At 41.2% G+C, this 26,806-nt stretch overlaps 1 protein-coding gene across 4 annotated transcripts; it reads left to right on the top strand.

The window, feature by feature from the left end:
- Nucleotides 1-664: 664 nt before the first annotated feature.
- PPP1R3B (protein phosphatase 1 regulatory subunit 3B) lies at nucleotides 665-26,355 on the top strand. 4 transcript variants are annotated; one of them, XM_081940612.1, is made up of 3 exons: nucleotides 665-2,848; nucleotides 3,995-4,099; nucleotides 20,873-26,355. In XM_081940612.1, the coding sequence occupies exons 2-3, from the start codon at nucleotides 4,095-4,097 to the stop codon at nucleotides 21,762-21,764; spliced, it is 897 nt and encodes a 298-aa protein (XP_081796738.1). In that variant the 5' UTR covers nucleotides 665-2,848; nucleotides 3,995-4,094; the 3' UTR covers nucleotides 21,765-26,355. The 4 variants fall into 4 exon arrangements, with proteins under 4 accessions (XP_081796738.1, XP_081796740.1, XP_081796739.1 ...); XM_081940614.1 differs by lacking the exon at nucleotides 665-2,848 and adding an exon at nucleotides 3,061-3,203; XM_081940613.1 differs by lacking the exon at nucleotides 665-2,848 and adding an exon at nucleotides 3,794-3,837.
- Nucleotides 26,356-26,806: the final 451 nt, after the last annotated feature.

Genomic DNA, 26,806 nt, shown 5'->3' with positions numbered 1-26,806 from the left:
TCTAACACAAAAACTATTCTTAGCTATTACATTATACTAGTTATCTTCTGTCATTTCCTGCTCTAATACTTTAAAGATTAGTAGATGCTTAAAAGATGCTTATTAAAGACCTCCCATGAGAACAAACACCAACCTTAATTGAAATCAGAACAAATATAGCACCTTTATCAATCTAGTGCCTTCACCCTGATTGACACTTTTCCTCCCCAGAGGTTATGAAGCATACTAAGAGTAAGACTCACTAAAGCCAAATTAAGAGAGTATCGTGATCTCCAAGCAGTCACAAATCTAACTAGTTTAATGGCCTGTGGCAGGAAGGAAGTGATGGCCTTTTCACCTTATATTTCAGTTCACGGAGTTGTTTTTGGTAAACATACTCAGCATCATTACAAGCTCCCCCAGGATGAAAGAAATGTTAAAAGCAAATCAGGTGGGAGGCTTGCTATGCTCTCACATTCTGATCACATATTAAAGAAAGCCACTGAAAAGGGTGGCTTTAGTAGACCTCAATTTCAGACCAAGCGAACTGGATTCTTGACAGTTATGAAGAACATCTTTCCCTGCAAAACATCACATACCGTTTTATTCTTTTAAAAATCCTAAAGTGGGTTAGAATAAAGTAACAAAAATGCAATGACACATGCAGCAATATACATACCATTAATAGAATACTCTTTCCTGTACCAAAAGCAGCTTTGGGGATTTTGAGTTTCAGTGGAAGAATGGAATGGAGCAGAAAGATATGCTTAAAAGGTATTCAGGATAAGTGGGTATGTTTCAGGTTAGTTTTCAACTCAAAAGTGCTCTTTTAACTGTTTTTTTGCTACTAAATTTTGACTAACATAGTGATTGCACCAATTTTCTGAAAGTGCTGCTGTAACTTTCATTGTCCAAAGGGCATTGCATACTGTCAATATACATCAATCCTACTGCAATAGGACATCAGAAGATACAGGAAAGTTAATTGATCAAGATCAAATAGTATCAGGCCGGGTTCCCAGTGACCAAATAGAAAGTTTGATAAACTACTTGGAAACTCTTGAATTTACCCTGAACTATTTCAATTTTTTAAATTCCAGGTCTATATCAGCTCTTTAATCTCTTTCTTTTGTTTCCAAATGCATGCCATTCCTTACTGAAAATGTTTGTCAATCACAATTATAGATATTCATATTTCACATTTCAGATCAAACAATGTGACTGCAAGCTCCTCAGGGCACAGAACTGCTCGTTTCTATTCTGTGCAATGAATGAGGATGGTGTGTGCTAGTATAACTGAAAGAATGTACAGACATAGGATACGTGAATGCATGCACTTCAAGATAGTCAATCCTCTCCAGTTTAATTAACAGGTCATAAAATTAACTATCAGCTGCTATGAATAGAAGCATTTAATTAAAACTTTAATTAAAACACCGTAGTAGAGAAAGTTGATATTGAAAGACAAGTTAACATTTCATCACAATTCCATTCAGTGGCTTAGAGTGACAGTAATTTGCCCAAGGTTACTCAAACAAACTTCATGGCACAACATGAATTTAAACTCAAATAATTGTCTGTAGTTCATATGATTATCCTTTGATTTCCCCACACCATCTGCCAGTAAGTTATGTTTTAGTAAAAAGGAAAACATTTTAAAGGAACAGTTGTTTGCATCTGAGATATTCTACCTGAGACAGCCTCACACATGAGAAGCATCACCTTTCATGAAATCCACATATGAAACATTCCTAAGAGAGAAAAAGTCTCCATGGAGATGCTCCTGAAGGTCTTATGTATCCAATAACAACTGCTGGAAACCTGGAGTAAGTTAAATTCAAGCAGATTCAAAACCCCGTTCAGCCAAGAAATTCACCCAGTTAATCAGGGTCTGGCATTTACATCCAAATGATTTGTTTCAGTTTAAAGAAAAAGAGGGTTGAGGAAGAAATTTATACAGCAAACTTATATTGAAATATACATATAATCTTCCTTCCTTCCTTTTCTCCTGATGAGTGCCTGGACAAGTCCTTGAAGTTTTCTTAGAAGAAAAAAATTCCCTGCTTCCTCGGACTGACGTAGAGGGACTAGCCCAAAGTGTCTTTGTGCAAAAGTGAGGAACAATAGGTTTCTAGTCTGGTGCCTGAACTACAAGACCAAAATGTCTGTTTTCTCCCGAATTTAAATTGCCATTTTTGGAAACATTTTAGAAACTCCGAATTCTCATGCACTGCAATATGTTCACACAGTATTAAAACGAAGGTCCCGCGTTTACCAAGCATTCCTCTGGGATTACACCCCGAGTGGGCTGGGGAAAGGCCTAAGAAAGCTTTATTGTACACAGCAACCTTTTCAGTTCCCCTATCGTTGTATGAGAAGGATGGGGGTGGGGGAGTGGGCTCCGCACGCCGGTCTTCTCCGTCAGGGGTGGCTGCAGCCCCATTCCGAGTCACCCCGCAACGCACAAACCTTCAACGCTTACTGGAACCGCGGTCACTCCCACATAGCCAGCTTGGCGTTCACGTGCTAGCCTGCTGCTCTTCCACGGGAAAGCTGCTCCGCTATTGGTTGGGAAGGAACATTCGAAGCGCCCCCATTGGCTGGCACGCAGCTCACACCCCTGCAGGAACGTCAGTGGAGGAAACGGGTCTACTTCACAAGTTCTGTAACGAGATCGGAGCTGCGAGGAGAGCAGGATGGCCCAGGAGGCATTGATTTGCTAGGGCTGGACGGATCATCTTTGGCAATTGCAGTAACCGCTCGCTCTGCATATAACTCCCAGTTAGAAGGCACTAAACGCTGCTCTGTGGGGGGGAAAAGAAACAATCGGAGACCTTGAAGTGTCCTTTAAGCATCCTGAAATTTCCAGGTATTAAGTGGGAGGCGAGGAAAATGTAACCTCTAGTATACTTGTTTCAAAGTGGGCTGAGCCGGTCATTTCTCATTGTTTGCTTCCGATGTTGGCTTTAGAATTGAGTCATAGAAGAAATGTAAATTTATTCTCAGATAACGTATCCAAAAGCAGTAATCCTATATCCGGGTTTGCATAGCTCGTGTTCTTGGTGGGTCGGCGGGTGGATGAACACGCGAAAAAGTCTTAAATCAATGAATAGAACAGAAACCGGCTACGCTCTTAGGACGATTGAATCGATCTAGCCTAATTAAAAGTCGAGCATTTGGAATGGATCGCCTTGGAAACGAAACCGCTTGAGTTTCGTAAGTGGGTTGCCCGCGCACTGTATGTTATGTTAAATGCTGCTTTCCGCATCTGGTTACTGCGAAATAGTTTGGGAAGGAGCTTTCTGATACTTTTATTTCCCCTCTTCTCTCCCCCCCTCCCCATATGCTTGGATGGATTCTTTGAATGTTAAAAGAAAGGGACGCGGTGAACCAGTTGCTCGGAGGAATTATAAGCACCGGCCGCTGAATAAAAGCGACCTGATGAGGTGCGGATCGCAGGTCTGGGCTGCATCTTGGAATTTCCAGGTGGGCGAGTGAGGCCCCCGTCTGGCAACACTCGTCTTATCTGCAAGTTTGGAGCAAGCTATAAAATTCACTCAGGGTGGTGAATGATTAATCTGGGGTTTGTGGAGGGATCCAATGGAATTTTTCCATAAACCTATCTTTAAAAGTCGTGCAAATAGCAAAAGGGTTTTAAGGTGCAAATTGACACCAATTAAGCCCGTCAGGATTAAGAGTACTTCTTTACAGTTGTGGGTATTGACCTTTAAAGAGTTTGTTCAGCCGTAGGCCCGGCTGAAATGAATGGGAGCCACCTACGAGAAAGCAAATTGAGGGAGTGAGCCTGGTGTCCTTCAGGCAGTTTCTTCCAGAAGAGCTTCTTGTGGCTCAAACAAGGTGGGCGATCCCTGGGGGAAATGGAGAGGTTTCTCGATCTGTATCTTGCCTCCTTAGAGCTTTGAAGATAGTTTCCTTTGGCATGGATGTAAAAATAGGAGGGACTGATTTGATGCTTGATTCAGATATACTCACCTACCATACCTTCTTGTTTTAGGGAATGAATTTGTAATGCCTGCAGGATGTGAAATTCTGGTATACCTCTGTCCTCTGCCCCACAGCTTGAAGCAGCAATCCAGTTCATCTCCTTTGCCCCTATGAGGTACGTCAAACATTTTTTAAGAAGCAAGATGAATCTTTTGAAAGTTAATTATCTCTTGTCCACAATCGCTTATACTATATATCAATAATTCAATGAGATTTAGTCCCAGATAAATAGATATATTTCTGTAGATGTACAACCCATATCTTTCTGTGTGTGTGTGTGTGTGTATGTATGTATGTATGTATGTATGTATGTCTATATATAAAATATGTGAATATCGTGACGTATTTAAATCACCCCAGAGAATTCTGGAGTTCTTTGTTCTTTGAGACGCTGTCAGATATCCATGGTCCTTTAATTAACATATGACTATATTCTTTCAACTGTGATGATGTATTTTGGGTTTGTGTGCCGTATATAGGCCCAGTCTGCACTTCTGTATTATGAATATGATAGAGCAGGGGGTCACCCAACATCACAAATCCTTCCTTTAAATATCCAGGGATGTAGATTTCTTGCTGATAACTCGTTTGTATTAGTAGAAGGGTGGCTAACTGTGTAAAACCCTTAGCAAATCCCAAAATATAATACCCAATCTAATCAGTGAACTATTTTTAGTAAATATCGATAAGATAAACATTTAGTTTTAAACAAGACTGTTAATCTGTCTGAGATTGCATAAGTGGGAATGGATGCTATCATTACAAAATGTCAAATTTCCACACTAAGAGTGTCGGCTTCATACAGTTAACTATAAATCCCATTGTTCCCTTATGTTTTCATTCATTTTCATATTCCAAGGGGGCCAAGTTGGGCACATTTATAATTAACCAAGAAGATAGTAAAGGGATGCACCACTCCTGGTTTTGCCCACATGTACAATAGTAGCATGCTTTTTGATTTTTAGTTGCTGTATTTAAATGGAAAGGCTACTGTTTTCAGAGGTAGCTCTTTTCAGAAGTAGTCTTGCTGGAAATCAACATGACGGCCTAAAAGGATCTTGACATACTCTAGTCATTACAATTTGTGGTCAAAGACCAAAAAAGAAAAGAAAAAACCAATACAATCCATTAAATGCAATGGAGAAGCTAGCATGTTAGCTGGAGAAAAGTTAATGCTAATCATTAAATGTTGGTGGCCTTCTACCACAGTTATAATTAATTACCCAGCATATCCTAATAGCAATTGAAATTTATCAAAATGGAACAAGTTCACAGAAATATTGGTTTGTTGAGCCATTCATAAAATGTGCATTTCAAGCCAGCCCACTCACTTTATAAGGAGGACAAACATTAATTCATAGTACCAAGTATGGTATAAAGGGTAGCTTATAAAATTGTCCTGATGGCCATATCCAAGCAGGAAGAAGTGTTAAGAGTAACATCCCTTTTAATAATATCCCCTTCCAGACATGCAGGAGTTAAAAAAAACATAGTGCTTGCTAATGTAAGTGCCTTCCTGTACAGAACAGAGAGAGTATAAGAATTCCAATTATGTCTCAATAAAAATCTGCTGCAAAGGCCCCCATAACAATGGGTTGAAACTTTGAGTATGCAGATCCATATCAAGGATCCTTTGTTTGACCTCTAGCATGGTTTTCTCTCATCCAAGCATAAGTAGTGAATGAGCTGAGAAGTTTGAATTAAAAAGAAAAAAAATCCAAGGATACATTTTCTTGTAAGAGGCAGAAAGGATTGGTTAAACCAAGAATTCAACCCAGAAATTTAATTTTAGGTAATATTCAAATTTTCCATAGTGTCACAGCCCACGTTCAGCCAAAGAAATATGTTTGGCCAGGATCAATGTACATAAAGCATTCTGATGCATTTTGATTGAATTACTTCTGTAGACTTTACAACTTTGTTTACTTATTTCCATTGATCTGCAAAAGCAATTTCTAGATCAACAATGGCCTTAGTAGTTTGATACTCTTCTCTCTGTTTCAAAAAGTCAGCATAATGACCTAAATTGCATAAATTTGGGGTATATAAGTCCATGGTTATCTAAGTTTTTGACTGATCAGAAACAGGAGAAGTTGATGAGATCAGGACAAAACTGTAAGGACTGGAAGTGATTTAATTTAAGTTAAATGAGAGAAGAAAAGAAAAAAATGGATTTGCTTAACAACCATGTGATTCGCTTAACCACGGTGACTCACTGTACAACTATTGTCAAAACAGTCATAAAAATCAAGTCTGTTCATGTGCCTCGACTTAAGACCAAAATTCCAATCACAATTGTAATCATAATTCAAGCTCCTTTAATTATAAAGTTTCTGGTTTCTCTTAAGATTATTTATATTTTACTATTGTAATGTTCATATTTCTTAGAATTAGGACTCATCAGGTAAGATATCTTTTAACTGTCAGTAAGCCACCTAGTATAATATATGTGAAATGGGCAGCTGTATAAAATTATTTTATACGGACATGGTGGCTCAGTGGCTAAGATGCTGAGCTTGTTGATCAGAAAGGTTGGCAGTTTAGCGGTTCAAATACCTAGTGTCGTGTAATGGAGTGAGCTCCCGTTACTTGTCCCAGTTTCTGCCAGCCTAGCAGTTCAAAAGCATGTAAAAAATGCAAGTAGAAAAATAGGAGTTACCTTTGGTGGGAAGGTAACTGTCAGCCTCTGTTTCGCTATTCGCTTTTGGCTGCCATTGAAACAGGGAGGGGGGGCATGGTATTTGGGAGGGGAATATTTGGTACAGGAGAGATTGTTAAGAGGGAGTTTTGTTCTCACCATCTACTGCGCATGCTGATGGATGGTGTTTAGAGTTGGTCAAGGCCAACCGTCCTGCATACCAACCTGATGATGCTTCTTGGAGATGCAACCCACATGACACCTGAGGGATTTGCAGATTAGACAATGGAATGAGAGTTGCCGGGGGGAGGGGAGTTGGACAAATATTGATATGTATGATTTCATGCACTTTTCCCTCAGACCTTGCTTTACTTAGCTGCTATCTTTTCATAACCAGTAAAAGTACTCTTAATTGTGCAAAATGGAGTTAAGTGGTTTCTTTTTTGGTTGCTGAAGGAGGCCGGCTTGACATTAAGCAAGGTCTCACTTTTGCACTCATCCCAGAGCTAAGACCTTCTGAGGAGAGTGTAATAAAACCAAAACCTTCAAAGAAATGTCCAACCCAGGCAGCAACCAGGAGGCGGCCGGATTCTCATGTCCCTTGGAGACAGAGTGGATGGCGGAATTGAATTTGGAGGAAAGATCCGTCTGCCGCCGGTTGTCGTTGGGAGTGTGACAGAAGTATGACCCTGAGGAAATTCCGGCTGGAGTTACAACAAGGCGATATCGGCAACTGGCAGCTGCCTGGTAGGAAGCCGAAGAAGAGGATCTCATGATGTCCCACACTATGAAACTCTTCCAGGAGGCTTGGGAGAGATGACGTTTTCGCAAGAGCAGATCCGAAAGAGAAGCTGATTTAACTGATCTAGAGGAGAGACCTGCAGAAGACCTGTCTCGCCCAAGGGGAGCCCTGGGGGCAGACAGTGGAGCTGATCAGGATGGGGGAGCCCCGGCAGCCGCAGCCGCCGTGAGAGTCCTTCCAAGAGGAGGAGGGCCCCCCCACAAACGCCGGATGGCAAAAGTTCCTCCTCTTGGAGTGACATTTGGAGGTGACCCAAAGGAGCTAGGATTTTTCCTGGTCCAGGTCTGGAATTTCATGCAACAGTTCGGAGAGGATCTCCCCACCAAAGAAGCCAAGGTAAGAATTGTTACCATGGTGTTGGAGAACAAGGCGGCGGCATGGATTGTTGTTCTGCATAACAATGACTCCCCCCTGCTGAGAGACTATAATAGGTTTATGGCTGCCCTGAGAAAACGCTTTGATGACCTGCTTACCGAGCGAAAGGCCAGAACCAAAATGAAAACCCTTACTCAGGGAAAGAATCCAGTGGCTGAATACATCCAAGAGTTTCATGAACTATCCGTTTATATGCCCTCCCCCCGTAGCCTGCAACGCTGGTACGAATTGGCAGCAGATGTGGAGATCGACCTAGCCAGGGATAAGTACTGCGAAGACAGTGAGAAAGAGAAAAATCCCCCTGCCCCCCAAAGGAACTCTGAAAGGAGGAAAAAGTTGGTCTGCAAGCAAGCCCCAGTCTACCGTTTGTTTCCGCTGTGGGAAGGAGGGGCACCAGGCAGTGAATTGCCGCTCCAAAATTGGCCCAAAGCCCCCTGTCGCTGGGGAGAAGAAACCAGACAAACAACCTGGGAAACGAAAGGACACTGCTATGAAAGGGGTGGAACCATTTGCAGAAGAAGCACCCTCCTCTCCATTGGGGGAAAGTGAAACTGATTCTGATGACGACCGTCTGGTAAGTTCCCGATCGGGCCCCATGACCAACCCAGTAGAACTTAAAGTGCTCTCTACTGGCGCCCAAGCAAAAATGCTGGCTTTTTTAGACTCTGGATGCACACGTTACATTATTAGCCCAGAAATGGTGGGAAAAATGGGCTTAAGACTGAGAACTTTGAAAGTCCCCATTGCCTTTTGCCAGTTGGATGGGTTAGTAGCTGGGGGGCTCCTGCCCATTTTGTGACTGAACCAATAGATATGTGGATGGGGGATTACCAAGAAACTTAAAGTTTCATCGTTGCACCTGGGATGGATCGGCCCCTCATACTTGGTTTACTCTGGTTACGGAGATGGAATCCACACATCAACTGGAGGAAAGGGTGGTTGTGCATCCGATCCGCTAAACCCCCAGAGGGAAAGGGGAGGGTCTCCCATAGAACCTGCTAGGCCACGGGTGGCCGCTCCTGTATTGTTTAGAGAAAAGAAAGGTGGCTTTTTTTGTTTATGTGTAAACTACAAAAACCTCAACAATGTTTGCGTAGAAAATGTATACCCCTCTCCCACTCATGAAAGACAGGCTGGCCCAATTGGGTAAAGGGAAAAATTTTCACAAAATTGGACCTAAGAGAGGCCTACTACAGAGTCAGAATCAAAGAGGGAGATGAATGGAAAACTGCTTTCAACTGTTTTTTGAGATGCTTTCAATTCAGGGTACTCCCTTTTGATCTGCAGGGAGCGCCAGCAGTTTTCATGCAATTAATAAACAAAGCTTTGCATGAACACCTGTACAAAGGCGTGATGGTCTACCTTGACGACATCCTTATCTACACGGAAACACGTGATGAACATGTGACTTTAGTGCGATCAGTACACAAGAAACTCCGGGCCACCGAACTTTATGCCAAATTGTCTAAATGTGAATTTCATCAAGAGAAGATCAATTACCTTGGCTACCACATCTCTCACAATGGCATCGAGATGAACCTGGTGAAAGTCCAGGCTGTCACTGAGTGAGCACCATCTCGCACGCGCAAACAATTACAGTTTTTTGGAATTTGTGAATTTTTATTGTCAATTTATTCCCTCATTCGCCAGCATTGCTCTGCCCATTACAAATCTCCTAAAATCAAAAGGGGAGGCCAAACCCAGACCAGGTAAGCCTTTGAATTGGACTATGGAGTGTCAAGCCGCTTTCGAAAAATTAAAGCGACTCTTTGCAGTTGAACCTGTTTTGAAACACCCGGATATGGAGGCACCATTTATCGTTCAATTACGACTTCCGGTTCCGGCGGCTACGGCGACGGGCAAGTCTTTGCCCGCTCCCGCTCTCCCGGTGGGCTTCCCCCGCTTCTGGGGGGGCACAGGACGCCCCGAAGAGGCGTCCTGCCGAGGGAGCGGCTCGTGGAGGGCCCTGGCATCGGCGGCGGCTGGTGGGGGCTTCTCCGCTTTGCTCTAGGCACCGGGGAGCAGTTTCGGAGGGCGCGCCTGCGTCTCGCCCCATGCCGATCGGGCAGCGTGAAATTGAAGGAAGCAGCGGCGGTATGGTGAGATGCTTCCTTTCTCCATTCCTTTTTTGTTGAATTGATGGACTTTTCAGCAAGATTATAAGTTAAACTCTCGGAGCTTCGCTGGAGGTGCGGTTAGAGGGGGGGGATTTTACCCCCCCTTGGACAAGCGGCTTGAAAAAATTCTGCTTTTGCCCCTAGGAGGATGGAGGAGGGGGGAGAGCCAACTACTGATGCCTCACCCCTATTAAAGTGATTTTCACTGGACTTAGTTTTATAACTTGTTGATGACCTGAGAACTTTGTTAACTTTTGAAATTTTATTATGCCTCTGAGCCCAAAGCTGGCAGAGCAAGATGGCACAATTCCGTTGTCTTTATGAACTGTGAAACTTGACTCCACCTTTAAAACTCAGGCTTCCGGTCTTTGTCTCCATACTACCCAGAGGAATCTCTTGTGGATTGCTATTTCCTGAACCTTCTGGAGAGGAAACCTTTTCTTAACGCTAGATTGACTAAAGAAACTCTCACTTGTTTGGATTTTCTGCCTCCTGGACTCATCTGCCTGCTCTACTTCTCCAGCTGTCCATTCTCTACACTGACTGACTTCTCTGTTTTATAAACTATGTCTCCAAAAAGACCACCACCTGGAAAACCTGGCTTTGCTACTTCTGCACCGACATCTGCAACATCCAGCCCTGCCACACAGTCAAAGATCACAGAAATGATGCAACCTAAGAGCACAGAGGTGGACTTGCTGCAAATGCTTCAACAACTCATACAGGGCCAGGAAGAAATTAAGAAACAACTAAAGGAAATGAAGGAAGAAATTAAAGAGAATCAAGTCCAAATTTATAAGAACTCGCAGAGACTGGACCTTGTGGAGGGTGGGGTGGCGGAGGCGAGGGGGGGGGGTGGAAGTTTTACAGAAGAGTAACAAAGAACTTGATATTCAACAAATGAAAACAGAGTTTGAGAGAATGTCCTTTTATCTTAGATTTCAAAATGTTATAGAAACAGATGGGGAAAATATAAGGGACATCATGACCAACATCTTAGCTGAATACATACACAAAGACAAACAACAGATGGAGTGGGAGATAGACTTGGCCTATAGAGTGAATTCTGCATATGCTAGGACACACAATGTACCCAGGGAGGTTCATATTAAATTCCTTAGGAAAAGCACAAGAGACGCAATTCTGGGTGTACAAAGGGGGCAAACATTGACATACCACGATAGGGAGATAACCATCTTGAAGCAGATCCCAAAAAAAATTAGGGAGAAAAGGAAAAGTTATTCGCAATTGGCGAATAAATTATACCAGAAAGGGGTGTGGTTTAGATGGTTGATGCCTGAAGGGATGTTGATATTCTGGGAGGAGACAAGAATTAGAATTAATACACCCATAGAGGCTCAGGCCTTTATGGAAAAAAATAAAGCAAACCTAGAAAAAGCAGAAGACTCTACAACGGTTATACAGGACACGGGAGGGGCCGGAGCTCTGCCAGCGGGGGGGGAGGGGCAATACCAAGAAAGCTCAGATCACAAAAATGAATAAGAAAACCACATTGCTATAAACATACCGAAAGTAATAGTGAAATTATATTTAGAAAATATGTTATAACATATAAGTTGATTGAAAACTTTTATTCCTATATGCTGATTTTACATGATTATGTATTAATGTTTTATATCTAGATGTATACTATGAGTTTGGAGGGAAGGGGCGTCTGCCATACTTGCAACTGCCAAAATTTGTATATTATTCCACATACCCTTTTCCTAGTAAATGTTTTAAAAAAACCAATAAAATTTTTTGAAAAAAAAAAAAGAGAAGATCAATTACCTTGGCTACCACATCTCTCACAATGGCATCGAGATGAACCCGGTGAAAGTCCAGGCTGTCACTGAGTGAGCACCATCTCGCACGCGCAAACAATTACAGAGTTTTTTGGAATTTGCGAATTTTTATTGTCAATTTATTCCCTCATTCGCCAGCATTGCTCTGCCCATTACAAATCTCCTAAAATCAAAAGGGGAGGCCAAACCCAGACCAGGTAAGCCTTTGAATTGGACTATGGAGTGTCAAGCCGCTTTCGAAAAATTAAAGCGACTCTGCAGTTGAACCTGTTTTGAAACACCCGGATATGGAGGCACCATTTATCGTTCAAGCTGATGCCAGTGATGTGGCAGTGGGGGCAATATTACTTCAAACGTATGCTGATGGAAAATTGCAGCTGTGCGCTTATACCTCACATAACCTTACAGAGACAGAGAGAAGATGGGCTATATGGGAAAAGGAAGCTTTTGCTGTCAGATGGACTTTGATGACCTGGTGACATTTCCTAGAAGGGCAAAACATCCTTTTGAAGTATGGACTGATCATAAAAATTTGGAGGCATTGAAGACCCTGCATAATCTATCTCCTAAACAGGTGCGTTGGGCACAACACTTCAACCGTTTCAACTTTACCTTCAAGTACATTCCGGGGGGGGGGGAGAACTTTATGGCTGACGCCTTGTCTAGGCTACCCCAGTACAACAGCTCTAAGCTGAGCATTGTTCACCCAGTCATCCCAGCAAAAAGTCTGGCTGCCCCGGTGGTTACTAGGAGCCAAGGCACAGCAAATTTAGAGGTCACTACGGACCTAATGTACAAACTCGAGGGCCTTGAGTCCAATGACTGGTTCAAGAAACATTCAAACGAATGCATCATGAATGATGGACCGGCTTGGGTAGTAGCTAAATTGTATGTTCCTGCTAACCTGAAACCTATTGTTCTTCAACGGGCCCACGATTCAAGAATGACGGGCCATTTTGGTTTTGTAAAGACTTTGCATTTGATTAAGAGGCAATTTTGGTGGCCTTCATTGAAAAAAGACATTGAGTCCTACATAGCCAGTTGTCCCGTTTGTGCAGCCCCAAAACGACCACCGGGGAAGCCCCAGGCCTTCTCAAAAGTGTTGCCCGCCCTGAGGCACCATGGAAGGAGATATCGATGGACTTCATTGTCAAGTTGCCAGAGAGTCTAGGAAATACTGTGATTTTGTATAGGGGGGTCCAATTCACCTCCCTCTTTTGGAAGGAGTTTCTGAAGTTAATTGACTCTGCTCAGGGGCTAAGCTCCGCACACCATCCTCAGACTAATGGGGCTTGTGAACAGACTAATTCTGTTTTGGAATACTACCTCGGTGTTTCATCAATTATCAACAAGATAATTGGGCTGAGCTGTTACCACATGCTGAGGTGGCGTACAATAACTCTGTGCACAGCAGTACAGCTTGATCCCTTTTAGAGTTGTGTTTGGCCAGGACTTCGTACCGATTCCTGAGTTACCTCAAGAGAAACCACAAATTTTGTCCCTCTCCGAGTGGAGTGATCAACTTCGCCAATTTTGTCCCATGACCCGCAAGGCGTTGGAGGCTGCTCACCAGGCGCACAAGAAACAGGCTGATAAAAAGAGAGTGAAGCCTAAAGAGAACAAAGTGGGGGAATCAAGTGTTTTTGTCCACCAAGTTTCTGCACCCCCCCCCAAAAAAACAACAACTGGGAGCGAAGTATGTCGGTCCATTCCCTATTGAGAAAATCATAAATCCTGTTTCTGTACGATTGGAGTTGCCAAAGAACCTTAGTCAGATTAATCCTGTGTTTCTTGTGAACCTGTTGAAACCAGATCACATTTCTTCCTTTCGTCTGCCTCAACCTGCACCCCCAGCTCCTCTTATTATTGAGGGAGAGTAGCATTTTGAAGTTAAAGAAAACTTGGACTCCAGGAAACATAGGAGACGAATTCAGTATCTGGTGTCCTGGAAACATTTCCCCTCCTCCCATACTGAATGGGTTGACTAATCTCATGTTAGGGCTCCTAGACTTTTACAGAAGTTCTACGTCAAGTACCCCGATAAGCCTTGATATTATTTGAAATGTATTTATGTTGTCTTTTCTATTGTTTTTTGTTTTTCCTGCAGGGATGACTTCTCTTCGTGAAGAAGGGCCGGATGTCAGCCTCTGTTTCACTATTTGCTTTTGGCTGCCATTGAAACGGGGAGGGGAAGGCATGGTATTTGGGAGGGGAATGGTATTTGGTACCGGAGAGATTGTTAAGAGGGAGTTTTGTTCTCACCATCTACTGCGCATGCTGATGGCTGGTGTTTAGAGTTGGTCAAGGCCAACCGTCCTGCGTACCAACCTTATGATGCTTCTTGGAGATGCAACCCAACCTTATGATGCTTCTTGGAGTTGCAACCCACATGACACCTGAGGGATTTGCAGATTGGACAATGGGATGGGGGTTGCCGGGGGGAGGGGGGTTGGACAAATATTGATATGTATGATTTTGCACACTTTTGCCGCAGACCTTGCTTTACTTAGCTGCTATCTTTTCATAACCAGTAAAAGTACTCTTAATTGTGCAATATGGAGTTAAGTGGTTTCTTTTTTGGTTGCTGAAGGAGGCCGGCTTGACAGTAACAGTGTTCTGTGTGCCTTCGGCATTTAGACATGTCAGCCACATGAACACAGAGACGTTTTCGGACAATGCTGGTTCTTTCGGCTTCGAAACGGAGATGAGCACCGCCCCCTAGAGTTGGGAACGACTAGCACATATATAATATATATATAATAAGTAGAGATTGTGCAAAGCATTCTGGAAGGCTAAAGGATGTAAGGGAGGTATATCTGGTGACATTTTATGGGTATTCCTAGTATGTTTCCAAAATTCCAAATTGACCAAAGGGACTGGTCTTTAATGTAAATTTAATCGCTTCTGTATGAAAGATATGTAGATGAAAATACATGCTACTGAAAAATACAGGTAGTCCTTGGGTTATGATGGCAATTGGGACTGGGATTGCATCTCTGAGCAATGGGATTGTAAAGGGCAATGTCACGTGACTGCATCACTTGGCAATGGCAATTCTGGGCAGTTTGAGTTGCTGTTGTAACCCCAACATATCTGGGTCATTAAGTGGGACGAGACGGAAGTCCTAGGTAAATAGCATGGGGTGCTCTAGGGGGGTGGAGACTGGGGAGGACCTGGGAAGGTTCGTGGAGAAGCATGGGCAGGATGGGCAGGTACTACAAGTGGAAGAAAAAGCAAGACCAAATTCCTGGAGTGACTTGTGGCCTTCTCTACCGCTTTCCTGTTGAATTTGCTTGTGGGATGCCAACAGGGAAGGTCACATAACCGTAGCCTCCTGCAACATCGTAATTGTAAACTGGATTGGGATTGTGACCACTGAGGTTCTGTGGTGGCCAGAACTCTGAGGACCAGTTCTACGTCCACTGTTTCAGTGCTGCTATAGCTTTAAACAGGCACTGAATAAATGCATAGAAACTGAGGACTATCTGTAAATTGAATGCACTTGTTAAAATGTGTCAGGAACTATTACAGAGTAAAGTAATAGTAAAGAAACTAATATTGAAAAAGAAGAAGAAATAGACTTCAATAGGAGCCAACAGCAAGAGGTCTGTTTGCTTATTGTGTTATCTATTGGCAGCACCTTTCGCTTTGAATAAATTGCTACTGATGTCTAGGATCTTCAGGATGACAGTAATCATTTCCTATAATTGGATGCTATGCGGTTATGATTTGGTCAGCACTAGTAAAGCTCAGGTGGCTAGCTCCCATGCTAGCAGCATACCATTGTTTCCTTCACATGAGTGGATCAGTTGAAAAAGATCCAGCCCACAATAGAGCCAGCATCGTGTTGCAGTTAATGTGTTGGACAGAACTGGGGGGAGGGGGGGCAGGTTTACAATGCTAGAGCTCAATGAGTGATATTGGGCCAGTGTTTTCTCTCTCAACCGAACTATCTCCAGATCTGTTGATAGGGGGATGAAATAAGCAACATCTGTGCATGTGTGTTCTTGTGGATCCTCAGAGGACAACTAGGATATAGATCTAATAAATAATATTACCATCTCCCAGGAGAGCTATGGATGCTCAAATATAAGGAAGGTCCATTTTCTTGTGTCAGACTTGCAACTTGGCACGTAAACACCAGCTGACTGGAGAGCTATTCATAATGTCTCCAAAAGGACAGTAATGTCACAGGAAGTGTAGAATAGGGGATTTTTGCCTGCTCTTTGTGGTTTTCCTGAAGTTTAACGCTAGGGGTGAGAAGAGGAACTCCTCGGAAGCCCTACTGCATTCATTTCTAGTGTTTAAAACCCTGTGAAATTGGACTAAAGTGGCAAGTAAAATTTAACAGCAAAAAGACTGAATTAAGATAAAGATTGGGAGCCATATGGGTTGTACGATGTAGAGGAGAGAGAGTTGGATTGGAAAAAGAATGCTGTTTCCCTTTCAGATGCCTAGTGTTCCCCCCCTCCCCCCCATTTTAGGGAAGGAATTAGCACAGATAATTGCACCTCTGAAAACCAACTATTTCCTACTGAATTGCAGCAGTACAGTTTTAAGGTGCTGGAGGGGTATAAATTGGTTGCCAGGAATTACATTTGGGTCATAGATTGGAAAATACTGTATTAATGAATACTAAAATGCAAGAGCTACCCTTTGCCATATGCCTGCAATAATATGCAAGTGTGAATAACCCTGCTGCTTTATGAGCTACAAGATGATTATTTCTTCAACCCGCATTCCTGGAATTGGACCTTTAGCTAACTCTTTGAATTAATGCTTTTGCTGGGCCATCCTCTATATTCTTCTATATCCAACTTATAAGTCATAAAGCCTTTCTTCCCATCAGCCCCCTCCCATGCTTTAAAACACCACTTCAACTTGATAGGGCAGGTTTTCTTCATGCCACTCAAGCATTTTTATTATACTTTGGGGGAAGGGGAGATAATCTCAAAAGAACCAGACTTTTGATTGCAGCAAATGGTTGTAGAAAAAGGGTAAGCATTCCATGGCCCACACAAATACCAGGAAGAATTCAGCAGGGTTGGTGGTACTTCATGCATTCCACCCTTGAAATGGCAGATAAATATGTTTAACGCTCAGGGCTCTGAAGATGACCTGTACTGCTAGGTCTTAGTTATAAAAAATTGAGCAACCAGTCTTTCACCATAAAGGTCATGAAGAGCTGTTGAAAGCTTTGTAATAGGTGGTGCGGGTAAGATAAAGGGAAGTCTGGTGGAGATCAAAGATTGAGTAAAAAGCTTCCGGATATGTTTTTAATTGAGAAACAAGAATCTCTTGTCATTTGCATAGAAGGAAAAGACAACCAGTATCTCTGAAAGCGGCTTTTGTGCACCTGTTGGAACTATTTAGAACACGACAGCCACTCTTAAATAGTCCCTGTGTTTTCAAGAGATTTTAAAATGCATTAGAACAGGTTGAAAGAAATTTAAATCTTGTTTTTCAGCTAGAACTAGGCAGATTCCCTGGGCACGCAGCCTGCAGATGATAGAAACTGAAATCTAACTTGTCTGGCAGACAGCAGTGGAGGAAATCTGTCATGTGCTAAATTTGCGTGTTTGGGTTAACCGAAGAGTTGGAGTTGATCTTAATTTAGTGACTTTCAAACCTGTTTTTTTAAAAGATGCATGGCTTTGTTTGTTTATATTTATCTCTTCATTCTCAAATAATCCAAGAGTAGCATACATGTAATAGTCTCCAGGAGTGACTGTGGGAAAGGAGGAGGGGGGAGAGTCAAGATGGTGGTTGTGTGTAAATTTTGCAGTCAAATAAACATTATCTTAACATTTTTGACACACAAGCCCCCTGGGTAAATGTTCCTGGTAGTCATTTACTGAAATCTTTATAGACGTGCAATTAATTCCTATTCATCTAAAACCAGTTTGAAGACTAAGAAACCTGGAGACAGTGAGTTATCATCGTAATCACCATCTGCTTTGCTTTGTCGGATTTTGCTTTGTTGCTAGTTGCTTTGCTTTGCTTTGCTTTGCTTTGCTTTGCTTTGCTTTGTTACTAGTTGCTTTGGTTTGAGAAATGATTGTCATACTCACATACATAGCATTAAATTATACTTATATATTTCTTCATAGCTATTGATACATAAGCTTTTGGCTTTGAAAAAGTCTCCGAGGAGGTTAGATTAAGGATACTCCTTCCATAGAGCCATGAACAAGACCAACCCCCTGATTTCAATCCTCAATCTGGCCTTACTTGTTCTACACATAAAACCTCCCCTGTGGAATTGCCTCCACGGTACTAGCTACCCTCATTGGCAGCAAAAGGTCTGTTCTCCATCTTTTCCTTCAGTCACCAACTTACTCATACCAAGTGTTGCACCTCCTGAACGATTGTCCAGAGGCAGCACTCTGAGAGAACCAGCAAATTGACTACTATATCCTGTTTATTGGGTCCTCGGTCTCTGGGCTGTGGATTGGCACCCGTCCATGTCCTGCCAGGAATTGGGCCATGCAAGCAAACAAAGCCCCATCGATTGCACACAGGATATCCAGACAGCGCTTGAAACCGTGCCCATCCACAGAAAACCCATCCTGCGTGGAGCTGGTCCCTGGCACCTGAAAGGTTGGATCTCTCTGTCCTCTGTTGGAACATAGCTGGATAGGCCTCAAAAGCAGGAGAGCCAGATTTTCTTGGACCATTTATGCCTAGCTCTTTTAAAAATCCCAAATATAATCTAGCTGGCTTTAGGCTGCTACATCTCATAAATAGACTTAACCTACAGGGATACTTTTAAAGTACGGTAGTACTTTAAAAACATCCATATTTTTCCATAAACCTGTTCCTTCTGTTGCACAATAGATTCTGTGGAAAATACAGGTTTGGTCAGCTTCCAATTATTGGGCCTGGTGATCCACTTTGAAATTGGATCTTATTAGCTTGCAGTTGGAAGTCTTAACTTGATGTGACATTTAAAGTGATGGTTTTTGTTTCTGTTTTAGTAAGAGCAATTAAAGGTAATTTGATCTTTGAATGTATGAATCAGAACAAGTCTTCTGGGGAAGACTTTTAGTAACAAAAACTCACCAAGACTTGTAAGCAGACTCCAGTATAAAATGAAGCATATCAGGAAATAATAGCAAAAATGTTTGTTACTCTGCTTTAGCTTGAAGGTGAATAATTATATGTTAGAGAAAGTTACTACGCTACTAAAATTCTATTTCTTTATAACTTCCTGCTTTCACTTTCCCTGAATGCCACTGGCATATCTGTCAAACCGGATTCCAAATACAATAGTCTTCAGGCTTTTATCTCACCAGAAATGATTGCCTTCTTATCAGACAAGAAATCAATTTTTAGCTATGGTTCCTAACCTCAAACAGGTGGCTTTTCTGAGCAAATTAGAATGGTTGACGCTATGATTTTCAATTGGGCAAAAATTATACACTGTATGTTTATGGTGAGTTATGAAAAATCTGGGCAGTTGTTTCATAAAGATTCAACAGAGGAGGTATTGCATTTACAATACCTCACAATTGCTATACATTAAGGGCGAATGTATTCGAGAAAATGCATGGAAAACTCCTCCTATGGATTTTGTACTGCATGTCTTGTGACCTTATGTACTATTAATGATCTTTAAAGGTGAAAATCCTTTAAAAATTTCTTGGAAACAGCAATGTATCCAAGAATATAGCTTATTTAGGCAACCATTTCCAAACATACAGAAGGAGGTATCTGTTGCTTTGATTCCCTAAGAACCTGAGAGAAAGCCAGTGGTTTTAAGGTGCCTGTTCTAAACAGCCGTGGACAAAGCAGACATTAATAAAAGATATTTCAGAATTTGGCATATGCAGTTTTATCTGTTGGCTGACCTCTGTGTATATGAGTCAAAGTTTCATGGATGATGAAAGCTTCCCATTTGCAAAATGTTCTACAGAAATTTCAGCAATTTTGAATTAAATACCTGGAGTAAAAAATTGTTGCATGAATGGTTCTTAGTCACTGTGAGACTTTTTTGTTCATTTGGAATTGTTTGGATTGCAGCCTTCCTTAGTCCAGGGTGTTCACATTATTATTATAATCCTTTTTCTTGTTTGTGCCTGGATCCTGGCAAAGTTTTGCGGAAGTGAATTTGGATGTACTGTGACTCAAATTCATTGACATAGTTACATCGATGCAAATTCCTGGAATGTCTCAATATCGTTGAACTGTAAATCTGTGAAGTCACAGGTCTGCTGTGGCTTCCGCTCCAGTTAAGAAGTTGGGGCAGCTCTTTCTTGCTGCAGTCTATTCTGTTTCCTGTTTCCAATGGAATGGAGAACTTGCTGTAAAAGAAACGCAAGCCTTAGCCTCTGGCAGTTGTGTTTTACTAGGCTCTCCAAGCCTATCCATGCTTTATTGCTCTGCTGGTTTTGAAAACCTAACCGCTCAGAATGCTCCAGACTGGAATGCAGTTTCGACCAAAATCTTTCTGGGTTGCAGGGTGAGTGTGTGGTAAACTATTATGCCACTTATGTTGCCTTGTGATAGAAGAAAGAGAGATGTTTTTTTTCAGTAGAGTATCTGAGGCGGATTTAGTATTGTAATGTTGGGGAAGGTGTGGGTCCATGAAATGAAAGGACATATGAGAATGCCGTGATCAAGTAGAAATTTGAATTCTGGGTCTTTGTTCGGGGAGATAGCATGATATGAAATGACACGAAACACTTTTGATCTACTAGTTGCATCTTTTGTTGAAATCTACCAAAACTTGATTCAGATCGTATACTTTCTCCATGGAGGGATTCCTATTTCTGAAAGTGTGAATATGCCATTTGGTTGCTAGATTAGGGAAGACCTATCAACTTGTAAGTCCAACTGTTCTGTTACCAAACGCTAAAAAATCGAGTTGTACATCCACATTTCTTCTTGTACTTCTGACCTGTGTCTGATTGCCTTTATCAAGGATATTAAGCAAGAGTAAGGCTGTGAGCTTTATATACCCAGCAGAGTCCAGTATATATTTGATGAGATAACTAAAAGTACAAAGCTTGAAAATGAGCAGGCTTTGATAAAACATGTCATCCAGAGGTATACTTATCAGAGAATTAGGACTGACTGTGGCCTGGTAGGTGGCTTTGCAACTGTTTAATGTGTTTCTTTAATTTTATTTTTTATTTATCCCCTCCTCCAGAATCCTGGACTCTTTTCCTCAAAAGCCCAGAATGGCAGTGGATGTAGCCATGCAATTCTACCTGCGGGGGCCCTCTTTGCGGAAAGAGAGCTTTGCCTACAAAATAGCCCCAAAGATCAAGACGCCTTTGCGACCCTGCATCCATGTAAACAGTAGCCCTGTGCTGAAAGAGCTGGGGTCAGAGGTCCAAGCTCTGCAAGGGAACCGGGTGAAAAAAAGGGTTTCTTTTGCAGACAGCCGTGGCTTGTCTCTGACAGTGGTGAAAGTGTTCTCAAAATTTGATGAGCCCCTGGATATTCCCTTGAACATCACAGAACTGATAGACAACATTGTGGGCCTGACCACGGTGGATCATGATGACTTTGTCCTGGATTTCGTACAGCCTTCTGCAGATTACTTGGACTTCCGGAATCGCCTCCAGGCAGACTGTGTTTGTCTTGAGAACTGCGTGTTGAAAGATAAAGCTATTGTGGGTACGGTGAAAGTCAGGAATCTGGCATTTGAGAAGGCCGTCAAGATTCGGATGACCTTTGATACTTGGAAAACCTTCACGGATCACCCATGCCAATATGTGAAGGACACCTATGCCAGCTCCGATAAGGATACATTCTCCTTTGATGTTAGCTTGCCAGAACGGGTTCAAGCCCATGAAAGAATTGAGTTTGCAGTGTGTTATGAATGTGATGGCAAAGTCTACTGGGATAGCAACAAGGGGTTCAATTACAGGATCATACGCTCTGAACTCAAATCGGCTCGAGAAATTTCGCAGCCTTGTAGTGAGACAGATTTTGGAATTGCCTTTGATCAGTTTGGAAGCCCCCGGTGTTCTTATGGTTTATTTCCTGAATGGCCTAGCTATTCCGGATATGAAAAACGTGGCCCTTATTACTAAATCAGAGCCTCGGGATTATATTTACTGCACAAGAATGAAGAGACAGAGATAGAAAACCCTCTTGTGGAGGTGGCTGCAGAGTACGCAAAAGAACTGAAGTTTCTAGTTACAGAATGGAAACAAAGAGAAATGTTAAAACTCCTGGCTGCAAAGGTTTTTAGGGCAGATGCTCTCTTCATGTTCCTTTGAATTTAAAGAAAAGGAGATGGTCTCCTGTGACATGGCTGCCACAGATCGAATTCAGCACTTGGGTGCTGTCGTTTGGGCAATTTGGTTTCTGTGCGTCCTTTGAGACGCATTATAGTATTGTGAGCTGTGCAAGAACAGATTTCCTCGGGCCCCCCCCTTTTTTTTTTTCCTTCTGTATTCTGGAATCAAACTTGATATGCACCTTTCTGATCAAACCAACTCTCTGAGAAGAAATGCAGGGATGAGCTAAGCAGTCTTCCTCCTCCTGTCTTAATCAGATTGTACAATCTGTGAGAGGCTAAGTGTCTCAAATGGAAAAGACTATAATTTTAGCTCAGAAGATCCTTTGCTTCCTTCCATTTTAGGAATTGCCTTGCTTATGGGAGGATTCCAAAATGCTTACTCACCATTCTGCCTGTATCTCTTTTCCTAAACACATATGTACATTTATTTCAGTGGCTGAGCCAGACAAGCTCTATGTAGCCTAGTCACATAATCCACCCTTAACCAACCTGGTGCCCTCAGGATGTGCTAGGCTTTAGTTCCTATGATCTCCAGGTGGGACAGTCAGTGGCCTGGAGAAGGCTGATGTAGCATTTTAGCTTCCACAATAAGTAATAATTTTATTTAGGTGATTTTATTTATCTCCCTCCTTTATTAAGTGGTGGTGGACTGTTAAGAATAAAATTGTTTTTAAGTCTTAAGTCCTCATGACACCATCTTATGTACATTTAATTTTGTTGGGGCCTGCTGGGCTTAAGTCATCTGGGTGAAGAACATTTTAAAATTTCATTTTGTTTCATGAATTTTATAAAATGTCTATAAATTGAATGTTACTGACATAAATAAGATATCATGTCAAATAATGGATACCCACTAAGTCGAGTTTTCTGTTGCGCTCCTCAACACTTATACTCAGTAATAGAAGCATTTTAACTCAGTGGTAGAACAGACATTTTGATGCTTGATCTCTCTAGAGCTTATTAATACTCCGTATCAGGCTTTCCCCAGTAGGCTGGACTAGAACCAATCAATAAATCAATTGTTTAATATAGCATAGAGTGGGCTACAGTCCATTAAAAAGCATAGAAAACACACCAAAGTCTAAAAAAAATAATTACTATACGAAGCTGAAAGACAGAAAACAGGAAGTATATGCATAAAAACCAAAAGCCTAAAGGGAAACTGGAAGAAGGTGTGAGAGTATTAGATAGATGCAGGGGAACTTAGAGATTAGTCTATAGCAGACTAAATCTATCACAGTACAGAGGACTATAAAATGATGATGTAGATGCTCATTAAGGCTGCTTTATGGCAGAGGTCATCATCTGATGGATTTTAAGCACTGCTATGCAGAACCTGGCAACAAATGTTTTAGCAGAGTTAATATCTGAAAGAAGTAGAAAGATGTAGAATTGTCCTGTACACGCTGGGTATTTGTACAATGATGGCAAGTGAGCCTAGTAGGAATGTCTCTGTAGTACCGACACTGGAGGAGTACGTGCTCTGTTGTTTCTGTGTGTCCAGAGACATAGGGGCATGGTTTCTCTTAGAGTAGGGGATCTTCCAGTGTTGGCCTTCAATGGCAGCTGAAGTGTGGGCAGAACATTATGGCAGAGTGAATTAAACAGCTGTTCAAGAATCCAGGAGCTTTATTATAGAAAAGCTGAAATCCAGTATGAATGAATTCCAGCGATTACTGTGTATCAAACATGAGTCCTTTTTATAATGAAATCAATGTTCAAATTCTTGTCAATTTCTCCTGTCTGAACTATGCAATGGGCTAGATTGCCCGCCCTTTTGACAGATATCCTGATCTTTTCTTTGTTAATGGGCATATGTAGTATGAAATGAAATATCAATTTCCTATGTTCTTGAACTCTGGTAAAGTTGAGAAGGAAAGATGGTTAACCAAAAATGGTAAATCATTCCCTGCACGCAGAGCAAAACAATACAAAAATATTGCTTCAACTTCATCAATTTATCACTATTTCTTTTCTGAAATATTTTCTCCTATTGGCAGAAACAATGGTATAACTACAGGAGGATAACCATATCATTTACTGGGGCCAATCTTCTCTGGTTCTTGTTCAACACTAAATAAAGCCATTTAGATTTTCTATCTTGGATTATAAATCCAACTCACTAGAAAGTTAACCCTTTTCAGTGCTTGTTTGTGGTATCTATAAACAAAATGGTGAAATTACTTGAAAGCTCAAAAAGATATATGTACTAGAGTTTCCTAACTCAACCTTAAAGCAAATCAGCTGTTATGGTTTCATTCAATGGTGGTGATTGAATAAGTAGCCCCATAAATAGTTTTGCTGAATGTGAAGTAGAACTGAGGATTTTAGATTTAGTATCTAAATATTCAGATGAAGTTCTTATGTTCCCTGTTCTGTCTGGAAAAAAATCTTGATTTGGAAAGGAGTTCATGCAATTTTGGAAAAGCAGCAGTAACCAAGCTTGATTACTTAGCATGATGCAAGAGCCTTCCCCTGGAATGTTAGCTTGTGGTTAGAAATGGGGAAAGTCTGTCAACATGCCACAGCTTGTTTCTTAAGAAATATGAATACCCAACATTTCCTTAACTCTCTATGATGAGTCCTGTCATTTCATTTGCATGCCTTCAACTTGAATTAAGACTTGGCACTGAACCTGTTAGAAACTGTGTATTAGAAACCTCAGCACAAATATCCAATTGGTCTTAGTTATTGCTGCTTTAAAAAAAATTTTTTTAAAAACCCTGCAGACGGTGTGATCAGCAGTTGCAAACCTGTTATGATAAAGCTGGACTTGACTTCTCATACATGCCGTGGGTCTCTTTTTCACACTGCCATTTGAAAAGTGAGAAAGGCTCCTTTCGCAATGGGGTTTATACTGAGGAAAAGGATTTTGGGGCTGAGCCACTCTGATGTGGTGATTAATACTTTCTGTGAAGGGGAACTGAATCCTTTGGTTGGTTATATGACAGAAAAAAATCATTTATTTTTTACTTCCCCAAGAAACAAGCATGGACACCTTAACTGCTGCTTTTAAATAACAAGATATTCAAAACCATTTGGAAGTAAAGCCACTGAACACAGCAGTACATATATTCAAAAGAAATATGTATCATAACCTTTCTCTTCTTGAAGGCTTCCAAATGCTGCAGGAGATGACGGGATGGTTGTCTGGAGGGTCTGGGACGGCTTGAGAAGCAGAAGAAAGCTAATGTGTAAATTTGTAGTTAGAGAGTAGACAATTAGTTTAAATTACAAGTTTGGGATTGCAAGTGGGAAGGTTACTATAGACTACAAGAAATGTTTTAATCCTTGTGTATATTCAAGAAACAATCCCCCAAAGTCATGTGCAAAATCCATTCCTTCATGCAACTCCTCAGTAAAATTGCAAATCGGCTATTCACAACTGCCTTTCATGTTGAATTAACATGCCAGTAGAAAAAACAAGTTGGGGAAACTTAATGCATTATCCTTAATCTTCTGATAAGGACTATATGTGGCCCTGTTTAGAGAAAGTTTCTTCCTGTAGCCTTGAAACATGCCACATCTTTATAAATCTAGATCCTACTCACATGGTCCATCCCTCTGTATTAATCCTTCATATTTCCACCGTGTCTAGAGATTTGATATAGGACTGAAACTTCTCAAATAGCAATATTGAACTGGAGAACTCTGGACAAATCAGACATACACCAGTTGAATTGTTTCAATCCAAAAGTCTGGATTCTATACATCCCATAACTCAAGGTTCCAAAGGCCTTATGCTAAGCTGTAATGGCTTCCTCTGATGGTATGTAAAACTATCCTAAAGGTTTCCAAGAAAGTAGATCAAAGTATCAAACATCATGCTAAAGGGGCAAGGACACAATTTGCTGAACCCAGAGATGCAAAACCTGAGTTTCTTGGTCTGAATGGTCCTCTGATTGAATTTTAAAAACATGAGTAATTTTAACTATAACTAGTGCACCACTGCACAAAGTCATAGAAGTTTGCTTGGTTTGGCTTTGTTTTGTGGATGGCCATTGGGTTTGTAAACCATGGTTTATTGAGTCACACGTGAATCCAAATAATTTGCTTCTTTAGCAGATCTAGCTTATTTATGATGTGACTAGAGAGGAACAAAAGTTACTTGACAGTGTGAAATGCATACCCAAGATGGCTATTAAAAATGCACTTTTATTTCAGTTCTTCTTTCCAAATTTCAAAGCCAACTTCTTGGACTTTTGTGTTTTTCTTGCCTGTATGAATGTAATGAGAAATAGTCCATTTTTTGCTTCAGGATGCCTTGCATGTTGTTAAATATATTTTTTACACAACTGAAAAATGCACTTTACCATCACAATGGATTTATTTTGTGTAGTGTTTTTTGAAATGTTTTTATCTGAGAGCAAATAATAAACTGTTACAAATAAAACATCCATTGAGTTTTGCTCTTCTTTCAAACAGTGAATTAAAGACTTGGGGGGAAAAGATACTTGACAACTCATGGTGAGACAGAAATTTTTACAAAAAGAGAACCAGATTTGGAACTTGTTCAAGATCAATGTTTCTTAAAGTGTGGTCTTAGGATCTTCAAATTCAAAATTATTTGCCAGATTACATGAAAAAAAAGCAGCAGCAATAAACATGTCTGTTTCATTTGTAATATAGAAAATACTGATGAAAATATTCCATTTTAAAAAATGGAAAGGGATCCAGAGAGAAAAATGTTTAAGAAACACTGTTCCAGAAGAGAGTTAAAAATGAAACCCTCAATTTACTTGACTGGGAGTAACTCATGTTGAATCCAGAGGGACACAACTATGGTAGATATCTATAAAAGCACTAAGGATTGTTCTTTTTAAAAATATA

The sequence above is a fragment of the Natrix helvetica genome (assembly GCF_964273705.1).
Source record: "Natrix helvetica genome assembly, chromosome: 2".
Classification (NCBI taxonomy): Eukaryota; Metazoa; Chordata; class Lepidosauria; order Squamata; family Natricidae; genus Natrix; species Natrix helvetica.
The sequence above is the reverse complement of the archived record's forward strand: the minus strand, read 5'-3'. Positions and strand labels throughout refer to the sequence as shown.